The sequence below is a fragment of the Rhopalosiphum padi genome, chromosome 3, assembly GCF_020882245.1.
Source record: "Rhopalosiphum padi isolate XX-2018 chromosome 3, ASM2088224v1, whole genome shotgun sequence".
Classification (NCBI taxonomy): domain Eukaryota; kingdom Metazoa; phylum Arthropoda; class Insecta; order Hemiptera; family Aphididae; genus Rhopalosiphum; species Rhopalosiphum padi.
Genome location: NC_083599.1, coordinates 36,652,034 through 36,670,507, shown reverse-complemented (window position 1 = coordinate 36,670,507; position 18,474 = coordinate 36,652,034). Strand labels below are relative to the sequence as shown.

General features: G+C 26.5%; 1 protein-coding gene across 1 annotated transcript; it reads left to right on the top strand.

Annotated features, from left to right (window-relative positions):
* The first annotated feature begins 5,432 nt into the window (after window positions 1-5,432).
* LOC132924158 (OTU domain-containing protein 5-A-like) lies at window positions 5,433-18,429 on the top strand. The gene is made up of 9 exons (XM_060988296.1): window positions 5,433-6,042; window positions 8,935-9,047; window positions 9,254-9,431; window positions 10,013-10,168; window positions 10,540-10,696; window positions 10,768-10,985; window positions 12,594-12,713; window positions 12,776-12,959; window positions 13,021-18,429. Exons 1-9 carry the CDS (start codon window positions 5,932-5,934, stop codon window positions 13,176-13,178), a joined length of 1,395 nt encoding a protein of 464 aa, XP_060844279.1. The 5' UTR covers window positions 5,433-5,931; the 3' UTR covers window positions 13,179-18,429.
* The last annotated feature ends 45 nt before the right edge of the window (window positions 18,430-18,474 follow it).

Below are 18,474 nucleotides of genomic sequence, written 5' to 3'. Positions count from 1 at the left end.
AGGTACATATTACATTTACAAATTTAATAAATAAAAATGTGGGAAAGAAGGTATAACCACTCTACTGTAGTACTGTATAGCAGGTATCGACTGCGTAGAATGTATACTTCTACAGTTCTACTTCACTATACTAGTATTTTTAGTTAATGTTTAACTGTTTAAGGCAATGTACCTATAAATTGATTTGTAAGCCAAGCTATTAAATCAGGAAATTATGATACAATTATTATACCGTATAATATCGTGCCAATTATACTCAATTGAAAAATGCTCATTAAACATTTTAATAATTTAGTTAAATACCTACATTTAATAAGAATAATCAGAAATAACTATAATAGGCACCTAACTAATAAAATCACATAAATGTTGATTATAGAAACATTAGAAATGTGCGTTTAAGCGCATAGTCGACCAGTAGAAAACTGCTTATTATTAATAAATTAGTGTTTTGTGTCTACTGTTTTCCGATCACCAAGGATGTAGAATGTAGATGGAACATGTAGGTATCTAAAGCTGTATAATTTTTACAACCAAACGTATATTTTTGAGAATAGTTATTAAATATTTACCAATTGGGTATCAATTCATGAATCATGATGACTGCTTAATATTCTAAAATTATTTTTTCAGAAATAATAAAGTACCCAAAGGGCCAGTGGCAAACCAGAGACGGATTTTGCCGCCCAATTAAATTTATTAACGAGAAAACATATTTTTAAGTACTTATTTAACATAACTACTAAAAAAATAAATCATAAATACTAATACTAAACAATAACTATTGGTTATGTTAATAAACTGTTCTAATCAAGTAAATAGTCCAATACAATATTTTTATTAAAATATAATATATCACTAGGTATGTTTTTGAATAAATTTGCTCTGCCAATTAAATATAATTATTACATAGATAGATATAATATAGATATAATTAAGTTCCTTCAACAAACTAACGTGTTCAATCAAATTTAAATTATATTATTATAAAAAAACAATAGCAAATAATCAAACTTAAAAAAACATACATTTTATTATAAAACATACAAATAATGTAAAAAAATAAACTATTTAATTTGTTTGTGTCTTGCTTTTAGTACGTACGAATATATTATATAAAAATATTTACAGTGACTGGTTTATAATTATATTATCGTTCTAATACGAACCGATCATCACCCGTATGGCCGTATACGTATAAAATATATCATAATAATATATGTATATGTATATTTGTGCGTGTAGTGTGTACGCTGTGCGATCGAACGACCCACGACCGATTATTAATAATTTTTACGAATTAGTAAAAAAAAACAAAACAACGAAATATGTTATCTATGGTTAGTATTTAGATAATAGATATACTTTCTGGCAGTCGTTCGATAATTTACTTGGACGTTTATTGTTATGAATTATAAAATAAAGAAGAAATGTTAATTATATTAACAAGAATCATATATTATATTTAAATATTAAACATTTTTATTTGCCATCCTTCAGAGTAATCACTAATCACCCTGCATTAGAAAATCAAAAAAAAACCTAGTATTCTCAATAAAATATTGGCCTTAAATTGCCGCCCTATAGGCAACCACCTACTTTGCCTGACGCTAAATCCACTACTGGGCATAACCAGGATTTTTAAATGGGAGGCAAACTCAAAATAATAATAAAAAAAACATATTAATCAACAATTAACAATTACAGTTAATTTTTATATTAAGTTGATACAGCCAATGGGGGAGGGACCATGGCTCACTGCAAGTGACTATAGGTAATAGGTATCTAAAAACCTACGTAATTACCTACCCAGTACTTATTATTGTTATTATATTATCTAATCTTCAAAATGCGTTTAGTATCATAATCATTACAGGGGTCGGAAACCTTTTTACTTACGCGGTCCATATTTTTTCAAACCAAACATTTTCTGAAAATACGCGTGATCTTAAACTGTTGTACACGTAATATCCTTATTTTTCCTAAAATGTCTTGAGAATATACTTATATTATATTATATTGGATAAACGTATTAAAATCAAATAGCTAATAGGTATATTAATTAATTTTTTTCTTCTCCGTAAATATTACTTAATTATTTACTATATTTATATTTATTATACACTTAATAATATATAGTGTGTCCACTGTCCGGCCGAAAGTTTAGTATCATTAATTCCAATATATTCGTAACTAAAAATATATTTATAAATGTAGTTTTTTTACAATAATTAGTAAGAATTTTAAATAATTTTCAAGTCTCAAGATTCTAAGATGTTTTTTAAGATTTATAAACAATTTACAATTTTAAAATACTCATAACTCGCTTTAAAATAAAAATATAATAAAACTCTTGTGAGATGCCCTCGATAATGTTCTTAGCTTTAAATTCTATAAAAGGTCATTTCACTCTAATTTGAGAAATTTATATGGTTATGGCCATTTTTGTGAATTTAAAATTTGCTATGTTGCGCGAGGGTTAGAGAGAGATCGGTAACTAATACTACGCTGACATCCTCTTAAGTAGGCATAACGTTTAAAATTAAAATAATACATTTATAATACGAGATGTCTGGATGTGTAATATATTAATATGATACAACATTTTTTATATAGATATATATAATTACAAGTATAATTATGTTTATAATAACATTTTTATAAATATTTTTCCATTAGAAATACTTTTATGGTGAACTGGAAAAAAATTTTCTAATTTATTAATTTTTATATGACTTAATTTTGAAGAAAACTTTACGCTAAACGCACCAAAGTGTTCATCATAGTTAATAGTATTAAATAAATTATATATAATAAATGGTTCTTGTTTTATAATAAAAATACATTTAATCAAACCAAATAAAGCCAATAAAGGTAATAAATCATTATTTTCATCACATACTTTAATAATTACAGACATATTTTTTAGTGTTATATGAAACTCCATTGATGATTACCCACGAAACAAAATATATATCACTGCGACACTGCTATTTAAATCATAATCACTATAATGACAAAGACGATGTCGAAATTATTTGTAAAAATACTAAAATATTATAACTATATTATAATTTATAGTAATAACTAATAAGTAGCACTGTATGTAAACGTAATAACGGAATACGATATGCGATTATGCGAGTTTGTGATGTAGGTACGTCTTGAAAGTTGACACGGCCGCGGCATCAATAATAAAACTCAGCCACTCAGAATATTTTATGATTAAAAAAAAATTAGTCGTAGACAGCAGTACAGTATATCGCGATGGCAGAAATGATGAGCCGAAATTCACATTGTACGAACAACGGTGAATTAAATGACGGCCATAGACATAGAGCGCTTAGCAGTATAATATATACTATACATTTACAGTATCTTATATCGATTACACTTAATTGTATAGTCCTTTTAACTATTAATATTAGGACTTTATACTTAATTTTATAGTTAATTTAACTATTAACATTAGTAAACTATTTTAACTATATTTGTTAGTTAATTCAAACATTAACAACCGTGTTATTAACTATAAAATATAGTAAACATTACCATAACAAAAAACTATATTTGTATAGTTATAATAAGTAAATCATTTTAGTTATGTTACCTATTAAATAGTTAAATTTACTATAATAAATTAACTATAATATTTTAGTAATTTTTTTTCCGTGCAATGTGTGATCTACCGATAAGAGGCTGGTCCAATGAGTGATCTATCGATTAAATAAAGTTGCTTTATAATTTACACCTGTGTCACACTGTTGAAATTTTTTTTATATAATAGGTATAATATGCTTACTCCAGCCTCCGTAATGTATCAAATAATATCAATGATGAGGTACCTATTACGGATAATTTTGGAGCTACAACTACATTTCCAAGAACATTAATGGTGTGATAAATAATGTAGGTAATGCTGTTTGATGTAAGTGACCTATATTTTGCTCATTACCTATACGAGAGTAAAAATGAAATGTTTATTAAAATTTAAAACCAATTTAAAAAATCAATATTATTATTTAAATCATACCAGATATAGGTACGCTACCAACTATATCTACACAATTTAGTCAATTTCATTCGATTTTATAATTTCTTTTTCAGTTTTAATAGGTAAATCAAATTCATAATTTAATTTGTTGTATACGTCACTAAAAGTGTAATAATAACAAATAACGGTTACAAATTAGAGAAAAGAAAAAGAAAAAATATTTTACACATCAAAAATTATCTGAATTGTTCACGACAAAAGTGTAGCTACAAGTTCGGACTATATAATATTACTCTTATACTCTATACCATTTGTACGTTAATTGCTTACGCTTATTTATGTATAAAAAAAATACTGTTTTATAGATTGTAATAAAAAAATAATAATCCAAAAAAAAAAAATATTAGTTCGCTTAACATTTAAATAACGATAAAATATTTCTTGTAGATATTATAAATTATAATACATCAATACGTAAGTCGTAAATACATCGTTTATATACTGCAGATAGAGAAACTCGGCAATCTGAACATCTGAGAATAGCAGTCGGAAATATTACAGCTTACAACTGAAAAAGGACCTGTCCAATGCATACCTACTTAGTTATAGAAACTTCGTTTCTTGTCTCTCCTAAAAATTTTTAAAAAGAGTACATACTATATGACCCTTCTGTAGTTAGCGATTTATTGTCTTGTTCATTTAGGACCTGTTATAATTTAAGCGTGTATACTAAAAATATTTATTTTGTGCTGAAAAAAAAAACAAAAATTAAAATATATCAACAAAATATGTTTTAATAAATTATGATATTGACCTTTAGAGTATATTACTTATTTAGCCGAATAAAAAATACGATCTTGCAGATTAATATGGATGACATTTTTGAGAAAAATTGGTCATATATTACACACAGATATATATATATAATACAATAATATTATATACAAGGCCTCTATGTATTATCCATCGAATATCGATATGCATTCATCTAGCTATTTTTTGTTATAATCGACCGTGCAACAAACTACAAACGGATTAATTAACTATTTCAATAGGCGATGTCGAATTTGGCGGAGGCCTTCCGGGACCACCGGCCAACAGCAAGTTGTGGACTGGCGGTAGACGGTGCAGTGGTGCACTGCAGCTAACACGTCTACAATAACATGATATAATAGTAATAAATAGGTGGGCGGATTTGAATCGGAAACGGTTAAGAATGTTAAGATCAAGGGGAACAGTGAGAAACTGCGGCGCGGACCACCGCCAGCGAAACGAGTGAGGGCGAAGGTCACGTAAAAGCGGAAGCACTGCACGTGCCACAATAATATGACCGCCGCGCCGCCGCCGTATCCGTTCGATGTTCGTGTTACACAATATGGACGACGGCCGGTGGTCTCGGAACACAAAAGACCGAACGGTGAACACGGTCACAAGGATCGCTTGCCCGCCGCCGACCGCGACACCACTCAGTCGGCCGTCCTGGGAAATCGTCCGTTATCATCGTTTCGCCGCCGCCCTTATCAGCCTCACACGCAATCGTTTTTATCAACTGGGGGACTATCAGTAGTTCCCATCGAACACAAAATGGGTAGTAAAAAAATATTATGTATATTATTTTAGTGTGTACCTACACTACATCGTATGGCCGTATGGGTACCACCTACGTTTAACATTATTCTAGTGCCGTTCAACAGTCGGTAGCCATCGCAATTAATAGTATTATAATAATAATGCATAATATTGCAATCGTCTTCGATTAGACTATCGAACATGTTATTGTACTGAATTGCGTATTTGTGTGTACTCCAATCTCGACACATACCTACTGCGCCCGTCGCGGTTTTAATATTAAATATTGTTAAAATCTTTTTCTTCTCAATTTATCTGCTGTTATTGTTTTATTATTTTATTTACCGTTTTCACATATTGATTTTAACATGACGGTTTTATCGAAAAAAAAACCTCAGGCCCTATTAGAAGAATGTGAACCTTCATCGAGCACCCACGGTCATGCTTTACCTCATCCAACGACCCAAGCTCATTCTCAGGTAAACAATTATCTGCTGTGTTATTTTATTCAGTTATTTGCCACCTACCTATGTGGCTATCTATTAAAATATATTGGTTTGTTTATTGTTGCCATATTGGATTTATATTTTAATTTATGTCCACTACATAAATATAATTAGTCATCATGGGTAGTCAGATTTAAGAAGGTACATTGTATATAAACCAGGGCCAAGGTTTAGACTTTCAGATGCCCGAGGTAAATATTTTTTTGAGCTCCCTGGCAGTAAAACAATTTAAAATACCCAATATCTAAGTAGTTTAGGAAAAAAAATTTTAATAAATATTTGATAAAATAATTGTTATTATAATAATACGAGTACAATTAATAATTGTACGAAAAGTAGTAAAAATTGCTCTTAGGAGTAAACATGGAGTGAAATTGTTCCGTTTTCATTGACATAATAGTATTACACACCTCACACATGATTTGTCTCAAATGTGTTAAAACCCAAAAATTAAATTACATTATTAAATATATTATTTACTTTTAAAATTGTAAACAAATAAGGTAGTAGGTGCACTTTAAAAATATTGTTTCTTAAGCTTTTTTGTCTACATGCAATGTAAATTTAAGATTTTATATCCACGGGTATCTATGTGTGTATTGCTTTTTTTTAAATCAGTTAAATCATTAGTTTTAATTATTTTTTAGTATAAAATCAATTTAAATTAATTTTAAATCAAATTTAAGAACAAGTTATTAAGAACTATTTAAAGAATAATTCTGTGCTATATCATCAGTGTTAAGTGATATCTAGATACTTTATCTAGATGCAAATTAAGAAATTAAGTACCTACATCTTATTTAGATAAATAAATAAATTAGTATCTAATTGGTAACTAAAATTTAAATTATGGAAATCTACATAAATCTTGCATTATGTACTTGTATTTTTTTCAATAATTCATTTAATCATTTTATATCAAATGTAATATTACCACAATACACAACACAGTTTTAGGCTACAATAATTAATTATGAACCCCAAATTACATAAATACAAATCAATGTATATTTTTGAAGGTAATATAATATTTTTATATAAATTTCCTAAACCAAAAGTAAAAATGTTTTAAATATTTTCATAGTATTCGGGCATCCGAATGCCCCTCAAATATCTGCTGCCCGGGGCAACTGCCCATAAAACCCTCTGTTAAATCTGGCCATGATATAAACAAATTAAAAAAAATAAATTCATATCATTTGACAAATATGCATTGTACTTAAATATTAAAAATATTGGGAAACGCAGTTTAAGTTTTTTCATTATATATTTTATAAAAAATATATTTATAACCTGAAGTTTATTGTATTTGGTTGGCATATTTGTTTATATTTTTATAATAAATTATATATAGGTACAATTGAATTTGAAATTCAAAATTTAATAACAAAACTATGTTTTGTTAACATTTTTATACTAAATACTTATTAAACAATTATATTTAAAATATTTTTGACAATTTATAACATGTAAAATTAATATAGATTATAAAATTAAAATTAAAAAAACTGCATACATTTTAATATACATGTCTAAGGTAATTTATTATAAATAGATCAATTAATTTGGGATTACTAAATTAAATTTTTTAAAACTAATATGCAATATATATAAATAAATATATGAAGCTATTTTCTTATATTATTATAGGCACCTTAAGTGGCGTAGCTATCATAGGGAAAAACAGGCAGTGTCTGTGCCTGTTAATTGTTCTTTGTCAATTATTATTCTGTAACTACTTCCTTAAAATAATTGAAAATGTTGATGTATCTAATAGTGAATTTTCCAAATATATAAATATACAAAGAATGGTTTTTGCACTAATAGTTATCACATTATGACCACTGTGGTCTTTGATTAAAGATTACCGAAATAATTATTACTGTGTATATAGTATTGTTACTATTGTATATATTGTAATTTATAAAATAGTTTCTTGAAAATATTATTTTTGTATTGTCGAGTTGAATATTATCGAACACATATTATATTTCTGTTTAAGTAACATCAGTGTAATGTTACAATATTCATAGCGCACATAAAAAAATATTCATTTAATAATAGTCTTAACATTTTTATATTGAGTAATTTAAATTAAAATCAAAGACAAAAAAAATATCTGTTTTAGGTTGAAGCAAATGTAACAACAGCATAGAGTAGAAATGAAACAAAAGTTGTCAAAAGTAGATTTTAGTTAAATGAAAATACAAATACTGTAATTATCATAATAGAAAATAATAACTCATATGATTATTGATTATAGTATGGTCATTACTATAGTATCGATGTCATGGCAAAAGAACCATTGATCTCTACTTATAGACCTCTACCCCATTTCTGGTATTTCTCAACAATTTTACATCGTGTATTTATTTTTAATTTTAATAAAGATATAATACTAGTAAAAGAACCTAGTGTATTTACTAACCGAGGCACTTTCACATCTAGCTACGCCACTGGCCACTTATAATTCTCAACTTGTTTAGGTAGGTACTTTTCTATATTTTTATTTAATTACTTAGTTCTGCTTTTACCTTATAAGTATCTAATTATTTGATATCTGTTTAATTATTTAATTGTTCTATTACTTAATAGTTAATATATTGCAAAATAAAATTTGTTTTCATTATTTTATTCATATACAAATTTAAAATATAAAGAATGGTACTAGTAAATTTATTTTAAGCAGCAAAAAAAATATGAAAGTATAATGTTATATTGACTTATAATAATAATTTAAGATTATATTAATAGGTATATTGTATTGGCTATAGTCATTACTCATTAGCCTTGTATAACTTTAACTTTGATAAATAAAATTATAGATACATTTTAAATTAATTTAAACTATTATTAATATTTCAGATAAATGCATTAGATGAACGAATTAAGTCTCCTCAAAAATGGTCTGTAGAAAATATTGAGAATGTCTTAGGTTCAAAACAAGCAAAACGTAGGATTCACCGTAGTCCGCATAGGTACTTTTACTTCAGTAATATGCATTAAATAATCCAAGAAAAATTGACACAGTCAGATTTGTATATGTTGTTTATTTTCAGCATATTTTTTGTCTATGTTATTTTATCTGATTATTATATATACTCATAATTATTTATTATTAGAGTTTTGAAGTGTCTTGAATTTTTTTATATATTTTGTCTAATAAGTTTTTAATAATTTTAAGAAATACAAGAAATAGTAAAGGACGTGATAGAGACAATAGATTATCTCAAAGTTCTTGTACTTGTCAGTGTGGAGCCACTGACTTAAATGGTCACTGCAGTTCAGATAAGTGTGGATATAATAGTGAGGATGAATATGGTGAAATTCCAAAACAATTCAATGACATGGAATGGGCTGAGGTAATCATGTATTTATTTTTGTATTTTATATTATGAAACTTATTTACAAACACGAAATACTTATTAATTACTGTATGATGTATTTAGTTATAATATATTTATATAATATAAAAATTATGAATACTTAAAATAAAATGAAATGATTTATTATCTTTTATAATACTAAGGCATAAATTAATTATATTTAGTATAGTCTTATTTAATAAGATTTCTGTGTAAATGTGCTCACAGAGTATTTGATCAATTGTTTAGTGGTAGTTTAATTTGTAGTTAAACATAATTCATAATTCTTTTTAAATAAATATTTTATATTAAGAGAGCATAAAATGACATTCCTATAAGATTTTTCTGTATTTCAATTTTTAAATGAATTATAAGTAAAAATAATATTCTTACCTTTAAGTTTTATTATAGATATTATTATTATTCACTCTAATATTAAAGTTAACAAATTAAAATTAGTTCTACTGAATGTAAATTTACTATGTTGTACATTTATGAGATGAAGACCACACATACATGTTGTTATCTTAAGTTTTAAAATTATAAACACTTAAAAACATACATTTTATACATTTCAGCAAGACCGTATCTTTGAAAAAAAGTTGAAAAAATGTGATCTAGTTTTGAAACAAATGAAAGATGACGGTGCGTGTCTGTTTAGAGCTGTATCAGATCAATTATTTGGGGACCAAGATATGCATGATATAGTTCGTAAACAGTGCATGGATTATGTTGTTGAGTAATTATTTAATATAGTGGAATAAAACTAATATTCTATACATCAAACTAAATTTTTTAAACTGAAGTCAATATTTTTTCAAAAAATAATTTTAAATCTTAATGACAATATTTTTATTTATAGAAGGTACAATTTCTTCTTCCCTTTAAAAATTCTAATGCTGTTTGATTTTGTTTACCATTAATATTCTACTTGATTAGAAAATTAAATTAGTCAATTTCATCATTATATTAGCAAAATCTTACTTCTTCCTTTAAGTTTAAGGATTTGTTTTTGGAAATAAAAATTAAATTTATACCTCTTAATTATACAATATATATTACATTTTATACAAAAACTGTCATGTTAATGTTTAATACTTTTTAGTCGAGCAATAAAGATTATTATATGCAGTATGTTACTGAAGATTTCAATACATATATTGCTCGTAAAAGACTAGACCGAACTCATGGAAACCACGTAGAAATACATGCAATGTCTGAGTTATATAATCGTCCAATTGAGGTTTATTGTTATGAAATTGGTAAGTTAATTAATTTAATTTTGAAATTCTGGAAAAAGTAGGTCTTACATATCATTATTTTTTTGTTTAAGAACCAATAAACATATTCAATAGAGCTAATACATCAGAGTCCTCTAATCCACCAATAAGATTATCTTATCAAAGAGGAAGTCATTATAATAGTATTGTAGATCCACATAAAGCAACAATTGGTATAGGATTAGGATTACCAAGCTTTTCACCCGGTTCGGCCGATAAAAAATTATTAACTGATGCTGTTCGTCAAAGCGAAGATTACTTGTTAGAACAGGTATGTTATCCATTACAGATTAAAGTTTGTTAAATACATTATATTGATATGTTACTTGAGTAGGTATATCTAATTTTTTTTTTATTATTGGCTTAACATAATAGGCCATTTAGACCCTTTGCCGCGACCACCTATCCTCTTCATGCTTCTCTGTCAATAGCTAGTTCTTCGCCGTTGATAACTCTTAGCATTTACAGGTTACTCTTAACTCTGTTTGCTCATCTTTGTTTCATCCATTATGTATTTTTTTTTTTTAATTTGTTTCTATATCTTTTATACAATTCAATTTCCACTGTCCTTTTTCAGTTTCAACTTCACCTAGCTGCATTTTTCTTTGCTATTGTTAGCTTTTATCTGTCATTGAACAATTTTTACTATTATCTTTTGGTTTATAACCTAATGTTTTACAGCTTGCTGTCTGTGTTTTTAGATTTCCTTTTCCAGGCCATCTAGTCTCTTGAACCACTAATAAAGCTAGCCCATATCTGTCGAGGTCATTGTTGTCAGTGTTCCAGTCCTGTTTATTGATCTTACATTCTATGTACCGGTCTTAAAATCCTGAAGATCCCCATTCATCTGAGGTTTTTTTTTGTGGTTGTTTCTAACTATTGAGTTTAACCCCAATGACAATCCCTATTAATGGAGGGCTCAATGTGGCGGTGGTGGTGTTTTAGTGCTACAGTATATGTAGGCACTTACTTATATGTAAGTATATGACGATGCAGGTATTTTTCAGGGTACACGTCTACCTAGCAGACTGAGAAGTCCGCGGGGATGTCACACCCGTTACTCAAATAAAAGGGTACCCCAAGCGGGTATATCCAATTATTATGTAATAACTATCTTTTTTTTTTGATTTTTGTGATTACCTATTATTAGTTATTGTTACTATTATTTTAGACTGCATAAAAAATTGATTAATTTAGTGGACCAATCATGGACCAATAAATCATGTTTAAGAAATCATTAGCCATTATTAATTCATTAAATGTTTAGTGATTGCTCTGTAATCCTGCATTATTATCTAGTATCTTGTATACAAAAATTTGTAATAATAATTATATATATTTTTCAGTTTGTTTTACTATAATTTCTTTTAGGAGGATGCTACACCTGCATGTGTTGTTTCTATCTTACTGACGTACAGCACAGAAAATTTGTGTGTAAAATATTAATAGCTATATAAAATATTACAACTTTAAAATGCTCATACTTACTTTAAAGTTATAATATCAATAAAAGCATATGAGATGCCCTACATAATATTCTTACCCTTAAGTTTGATAATGGATAATTGTACTCCAATATCAAAGCTAATACCATAAAATGTGTTCTGTTGAACACAAATTTGTTATGATGTACGTTAGTAACAGTGAGACAACATATGCGGGTGTAGCGTCCTCTTAATCTCAGATTTGAATTTTAGCTAAATAATAAATTCAATTAATTACTGTTATAGTATCAACACTTTTAAATAATATTAATTAATTATAGTTTTTCAAAAATGTTTATTAATATCTACCTTATTTGTTATGTAGAAGCCTTATGTTTTTTCATTATTGTATGATAAACCCATCTAATATAATAAAATAATTCTAATATTTATAGACAATGTTAGAAGATAAACTTAGAGCTACAGATTGGGAAGCTACAAATGATACAATTGAAGAACAAATAGCACGTGAAAGTTATTTACAATTTTTAAAAGACAATGAAAAAAGAAATAAAGTAAATTTTCAAATTTATTAATAGATTATGGTTAAAATTATTAAGGTTATAAATAATTACAGAAAGATAAAGAGACATCTGCCACGTCAACAGCAACTTCTGCATCTATTGTCAAATCATATCAATCTCGAACTTCGCCGCCAAGATATTCAGTTGGACCTAAAACCCCACCTGATTTATCTCCCTGCAGAGATTGTTCAGAAATAGAAAATCCAACATTTGTCACATTACCTCCACATCTTTTTGGTAAATATTTTTTTCTTACATAAATTATTACTTAAGCTTATACTTTACTTTAATCACTAAGGCATGTCTAAATGGGAAGATTTTGGTATCTTAACAAAAGTTTTGGCCACTTCACAACAAGAGTACCTTGACAGTTTAAAAAGACAACGTGATGAACATAAAGAAGAAGAAGATAAGAAATACTTATATGATACAGACAAACCATCTACTTCTCAATGATCTTTTAAATAATGATGATTTTGATAAGATATACATCATGCATTATGATTAAGATCAACAATTTTTTTTTTTAATTATTATTTTAATCCACCATGAGCCACTATTATCTAGCTTGGATAGCTTCAAAAAATATTTCACTGTTCACATACTTTTCATTCAAACTAATTTCATTTTAATAAATATAAATAATTCTTTATTAATTTTAATTGTTTATTATGCAATTTAAATTTTAAATATAATATTACATATTTTAATTAAATGCCTGAATTAATAAATATTACAAAGAGGCAGTGAAGCTACTCATGGTGGACTAAAGTAAGTAGTCTTACTTAATGTAATTGATTTTTATCTATCTTAGTAATAATTTATACATTTTTTAATATTCTGTATTATTAAAACATTTGCTGTGCTTGTTAACAAATAGCACAACTAAGATAAAATAATGGGGGGGGGGTTATACTTACTTCATTTTAACAAAGCTAGGAATACTCATATATTGATTTTATATTCAAAATTCTGAATCCTTCAATTTAAAATATACCCTATTTCAAACTGAATAGTCGGTCAGTTAATTTTATCCATTTCACGCACTTCCAACCTACTACTACGTACTATTGGACGGTCCCTAAATTAAACATAATAATATTACTAATTAGGAATATTAATCATAAATGTATGTGCGTTATCTTCGGAAAACATCGGCTAATAAGGTGGGGGAAATTTGGGCTCGCCACTGCTGAAGCAGTTAATAGGTATGCGCGAATAGTGATACTCTGTTGAGATATGACACAAAATCAAATTTAGGGTTTGAAATCAAAATAAAAAAATATTTTGGTTTTACTACTCAGCAGGCATGTGGATTGTAGAATTCAGTAGAGTAACGGACAAGCATTGCCAATATAAACTGGTTCCTGTGCAAATCAAAGCTAGGCATTAATTAATTAGAAAATTATTCTAACTTAACTAAATGATTTTAATTCATAAGAACTTTGTCACTTAATCAACCTTAATCTAATTCTAACTTGTTAAAAACAAAAAATAACTTGTTTTTTTAAAGATTCCTTTTTTATTGCATAAAACTCAATGTTCCATAAAATGTAAAACTACTGAATGCTTACTGGATAATAATTAATAATTAATAATTTATTAAAATTGTTTAATAATAGATCGGTACATTTTCGATAATATAATTTTCTATTAATCCTTTATGTTTCTTCTAATGTACTATTTCAGGCCCAGATTATACCGGCTTTTTATTTTTTTTAAAGGTTCCCGTAAAAAGGTTTTTTTTAAAATCAAAATGTTTCCAAAAATCTATTATTTTTGAACTTAAATAACTTTTTTTTTAGTTACGATATCTAAAAAATAAAAACAATATTTCACAGCCAAAGTTCTCGTTTTTACGTAGTGAAATTTTCGTTTCTTAGTTATCACTGTAGTCTTCTCAGTTCTTTCCCGCGCAATACAGTTTTTTCTATGTGTTACATTTGTAAGACGGAGACAACACATGCGGGTGTAGCATCCTCTCAATAAAATAATTCACAAATGATTAAATTCAAATTTTTGTAGTTAGATTATGTAACAGATAAAAAAATTAATAATTGATTTTTTAATTTTTAAAAGTTGTGTTATTAATAGGCAAAGTATAAGATTATATTATTTTTCTTTGTAGGCCCCTATTTCTCAAAGCATGAGGGCCATCAATCCGTTCCTTAATCCGGGCCTGCACAGTTTAAACCACAGCTATATAATATATAAATATAGTTAATATCTAATTATTTATTTAATGAAATACTGTACATTTGAACAAACAGATTATTAAATTTAAACCTTCTATTTTCTATTCTAACCTAAGTTATTATTTTCATCAGCTAACTACTATCCTAGTTGAAATTTGAGAATTCAAGAATCAACTTTGTTAGTTTTTTTTTAACTTTGTTTACATAACTAAGCTTTAGCGCAAATACATTCTAATTTTGAATGAAGTATAGTTAACATTTTATTAAGGTATATTGATTTTATCTGTTTTTTTTTTCATTGCCTCATTAGCTCTATCTTAATTTTGTCGTCGTTGTATTTAGGTCATAATTTTATAAAATAAAAACACATAAAAAAAAATTATAACAATGCTTCTAAAAATGCTCAAATATGTTGTATAAATTGTTTACTATGCTTTTCAAAAAAAAAAACTCAGATTCATGACATTTCCCCGTAAAATATATTTCCTGTATGAGATTTCTCTATCTAATACATTACCTTAAATCGGTTTTAAGATTTCTACAACAATACATTTGCTATACATTTTTTATTAAAAATACTGAAAGTTGTTATCGATGCAAAAACCAAATAATACACTGATAAACTTATAGTTAAGAGGAACTATAACTCACTTTAAAATGATAATATCAATAAAAGTATATGACATTGTCTAGATAATATTATTATTTTTAAATTTGATAATAGGTAAATTTATTCTAATATTAAAGCTGACATCACAAAATGTGTTCTGCTGAACGCAAATTTGCTTTGATGTACGTTAATAAGACAGAGAAAACACATGCGAGTGTTGCGTCCTCTTAACACATATATTGTTATAATGTGTTATTTTATTTTAAATACAGTTTAAAAAAATGTTATATATATTACCTATGTCTACATATTACGTGAAAAGTTCCAAAGAAACAGTTCTACTTGCGTTTGATATATGCAAGACATATTTTTATATTTTTATTTTCATATTATATTTATATTTATGTGATCTATTGATTTCGTTTTTATTTTATATTTTTTAAATTAATTATATTATTCTTACAAACCAAGTAAATCTCAATGTAGTGTATTGGATTAGAAACATTATAAATGAAGAAATACCTTATGGGGAAATGTCCCAATACCGAACTAAAAAACACATAGATATGTATACAATTATGCTCCTAAAAACGCTCAAATATGCAGTAAAAATATTTAATCATGCTATGAAAATTTTTATATCTATAACTACCATTATTTTTAAACATCTTGAAAACATCAAAAAATTGATAGATACTTATATTAAAATTTTCAACAATTTTTTAACTATAAATTAAACAAATTTAAAATGCGTGATAATACCAAATTATGCCAAATATCAAAAACTTATAAATATACAATAATATATAAAATAACATTTTATATATTGAATCCTATTAACTTGAAATTATTATTTATTATTACCTAGCATTTGATTTGACTTAAAATATTTTATGTCAGTGGCGGCTATCCTATAGTAGAGGTGTAGCACCTGCTACACTTTTAATTAGAGGTGGGTGGGGTGGGTTGTCTATATAATTTTTTGTATGCGAATAATATAGAATAATACTTTGGAATATTTTAACAGTATAATACTGCTATAATAGTAACTATTTTTTTTTAACATGTTTAATAAACTATTCAGTAGATGGGATATTATGTGGATGATTATTATTGAGGATGGGTGGTTACTTCTTATATTTCGCTATACCAATATTTTTATGGATAGCTGCCATTGTTTTATGGTGTACACTCTTAAAAAAGCGCTGCTAAAATTAAATATTTAGCAGTGGTTATATTTTCAGTAGGTAGATAATTTTACACATTGCTTTGTGCTCTCAAAATGATGGTTCTACAGAGGGTTTATAGAAATCATTTATTTTAATTGCCGTTTGTAAATAACTTTTTTTGTACTTGTTTATATGAGATTAAAATAACAAAAATTGAGTTATGACTTATGTGTATGTATTATAACATTAGTATGTAGTGAATGTAAAATCGTAGTATTTATTATAGTATTAGTATTACTCACATTGTGTTAATATACATAATGATCATTTAATAATGTTACTATCAAGAAAGTTTAATTTTATATGCTTAGTTGCATAAATAATCACTTAATCATTCAATGAATCAATAAGCTAATGACAATTAAAACATGAAATCATTATTAAAGGATCCACAATTTGTCCATTAAATGTAGTGAACTATTAGATTAATCAAGATTTTGTGCAACTCTGTGTAAATTGTTTAAACAAAGGCGTAGTGGCATACTCATCGGTGAGGGGGGAAAGGGAATTTTAGGCGTCCAACTTCCTTCTGGTGCAATAACTATGTACGTAATAATAGGACAGATTGAATCTATGTTCTCAGATCTCAGTATACCTTGGTATGCCTATATCCCTTAAGGACATTGACGAGTTAGGAACCCACAAAATAAAATATTGTTCTATAGAAAAAAATCTCTGTATACATTATAAGCACCATATTTTGAAATATATATTATTAAATGTAACCCCCCAAATATGATATTCGAAATATCTATATTTGCCACTACGAGAATGTAAAACTTTGTGTATGATATGTATAAGTGTTGAGGAATAAGTGACACTAGAATATAATTATGGTATTGGAAGTATTTTTATGTCAGATGGTGTCTTATTTATCTGAAATATATGAAACATTGTCAGGTTTCTATAATATTAAATAAGGATAATACTATAATATTGTGATAATAATAATTATTTCTATTTTAATATAAGTTAGTATAAATTATACTACATATGCCGGTTGCATAAAAAATTAATTAATTTAATGATTTAAAAAAATTGAATGGACTAATTATGGGCTACTAAATCATGTTTAAGGGATCATTAGCTCACTGTTGATTTGATAAATTATAAGTGATTGTTCATATGACCTGGCTGGCAATAGTGTAATTGATCATTTTTATAGAAATATGTGTATTTTTGATAAATGTAATTTTATGTTTGTTTTATTTTGCAATTATTGAAATATTTGTAATATATTAATAGTTATGTATAGTTCTAAACATCACAATATTAATATTAATCTTACATAGAAATATTAAATAGTATTTATAACAAGTTAAATTTCATATATTTGCCTATATTTTATGTGACATGTATTTGATATTTAAGTTCATATAGTAAAAGAGTCCTGCAAGGACCCTTATTATAATCTGCCTGAATAATGACACAATCTCTCTGATGATTGCTAAGTTTATTACGCTGTATTAAGGAAGATACACCTTATTAACAATTTATTTTTCTGAATAAATTTAAAATGTTTAAATATTTTATACATTATCATAATTAAAATAATTAATTCATATATACCTATTGTAAATTACATTAAGTCACTGGCAGTATTTTATACATTCTTACATATTCCTTTTGGTATGTACAAAATATATAAATAAAGTAAACATTTTAAAAAATAATTTAAAAATGGAGTGTTATGTTTTTTTTTATATAATTCATTGAGA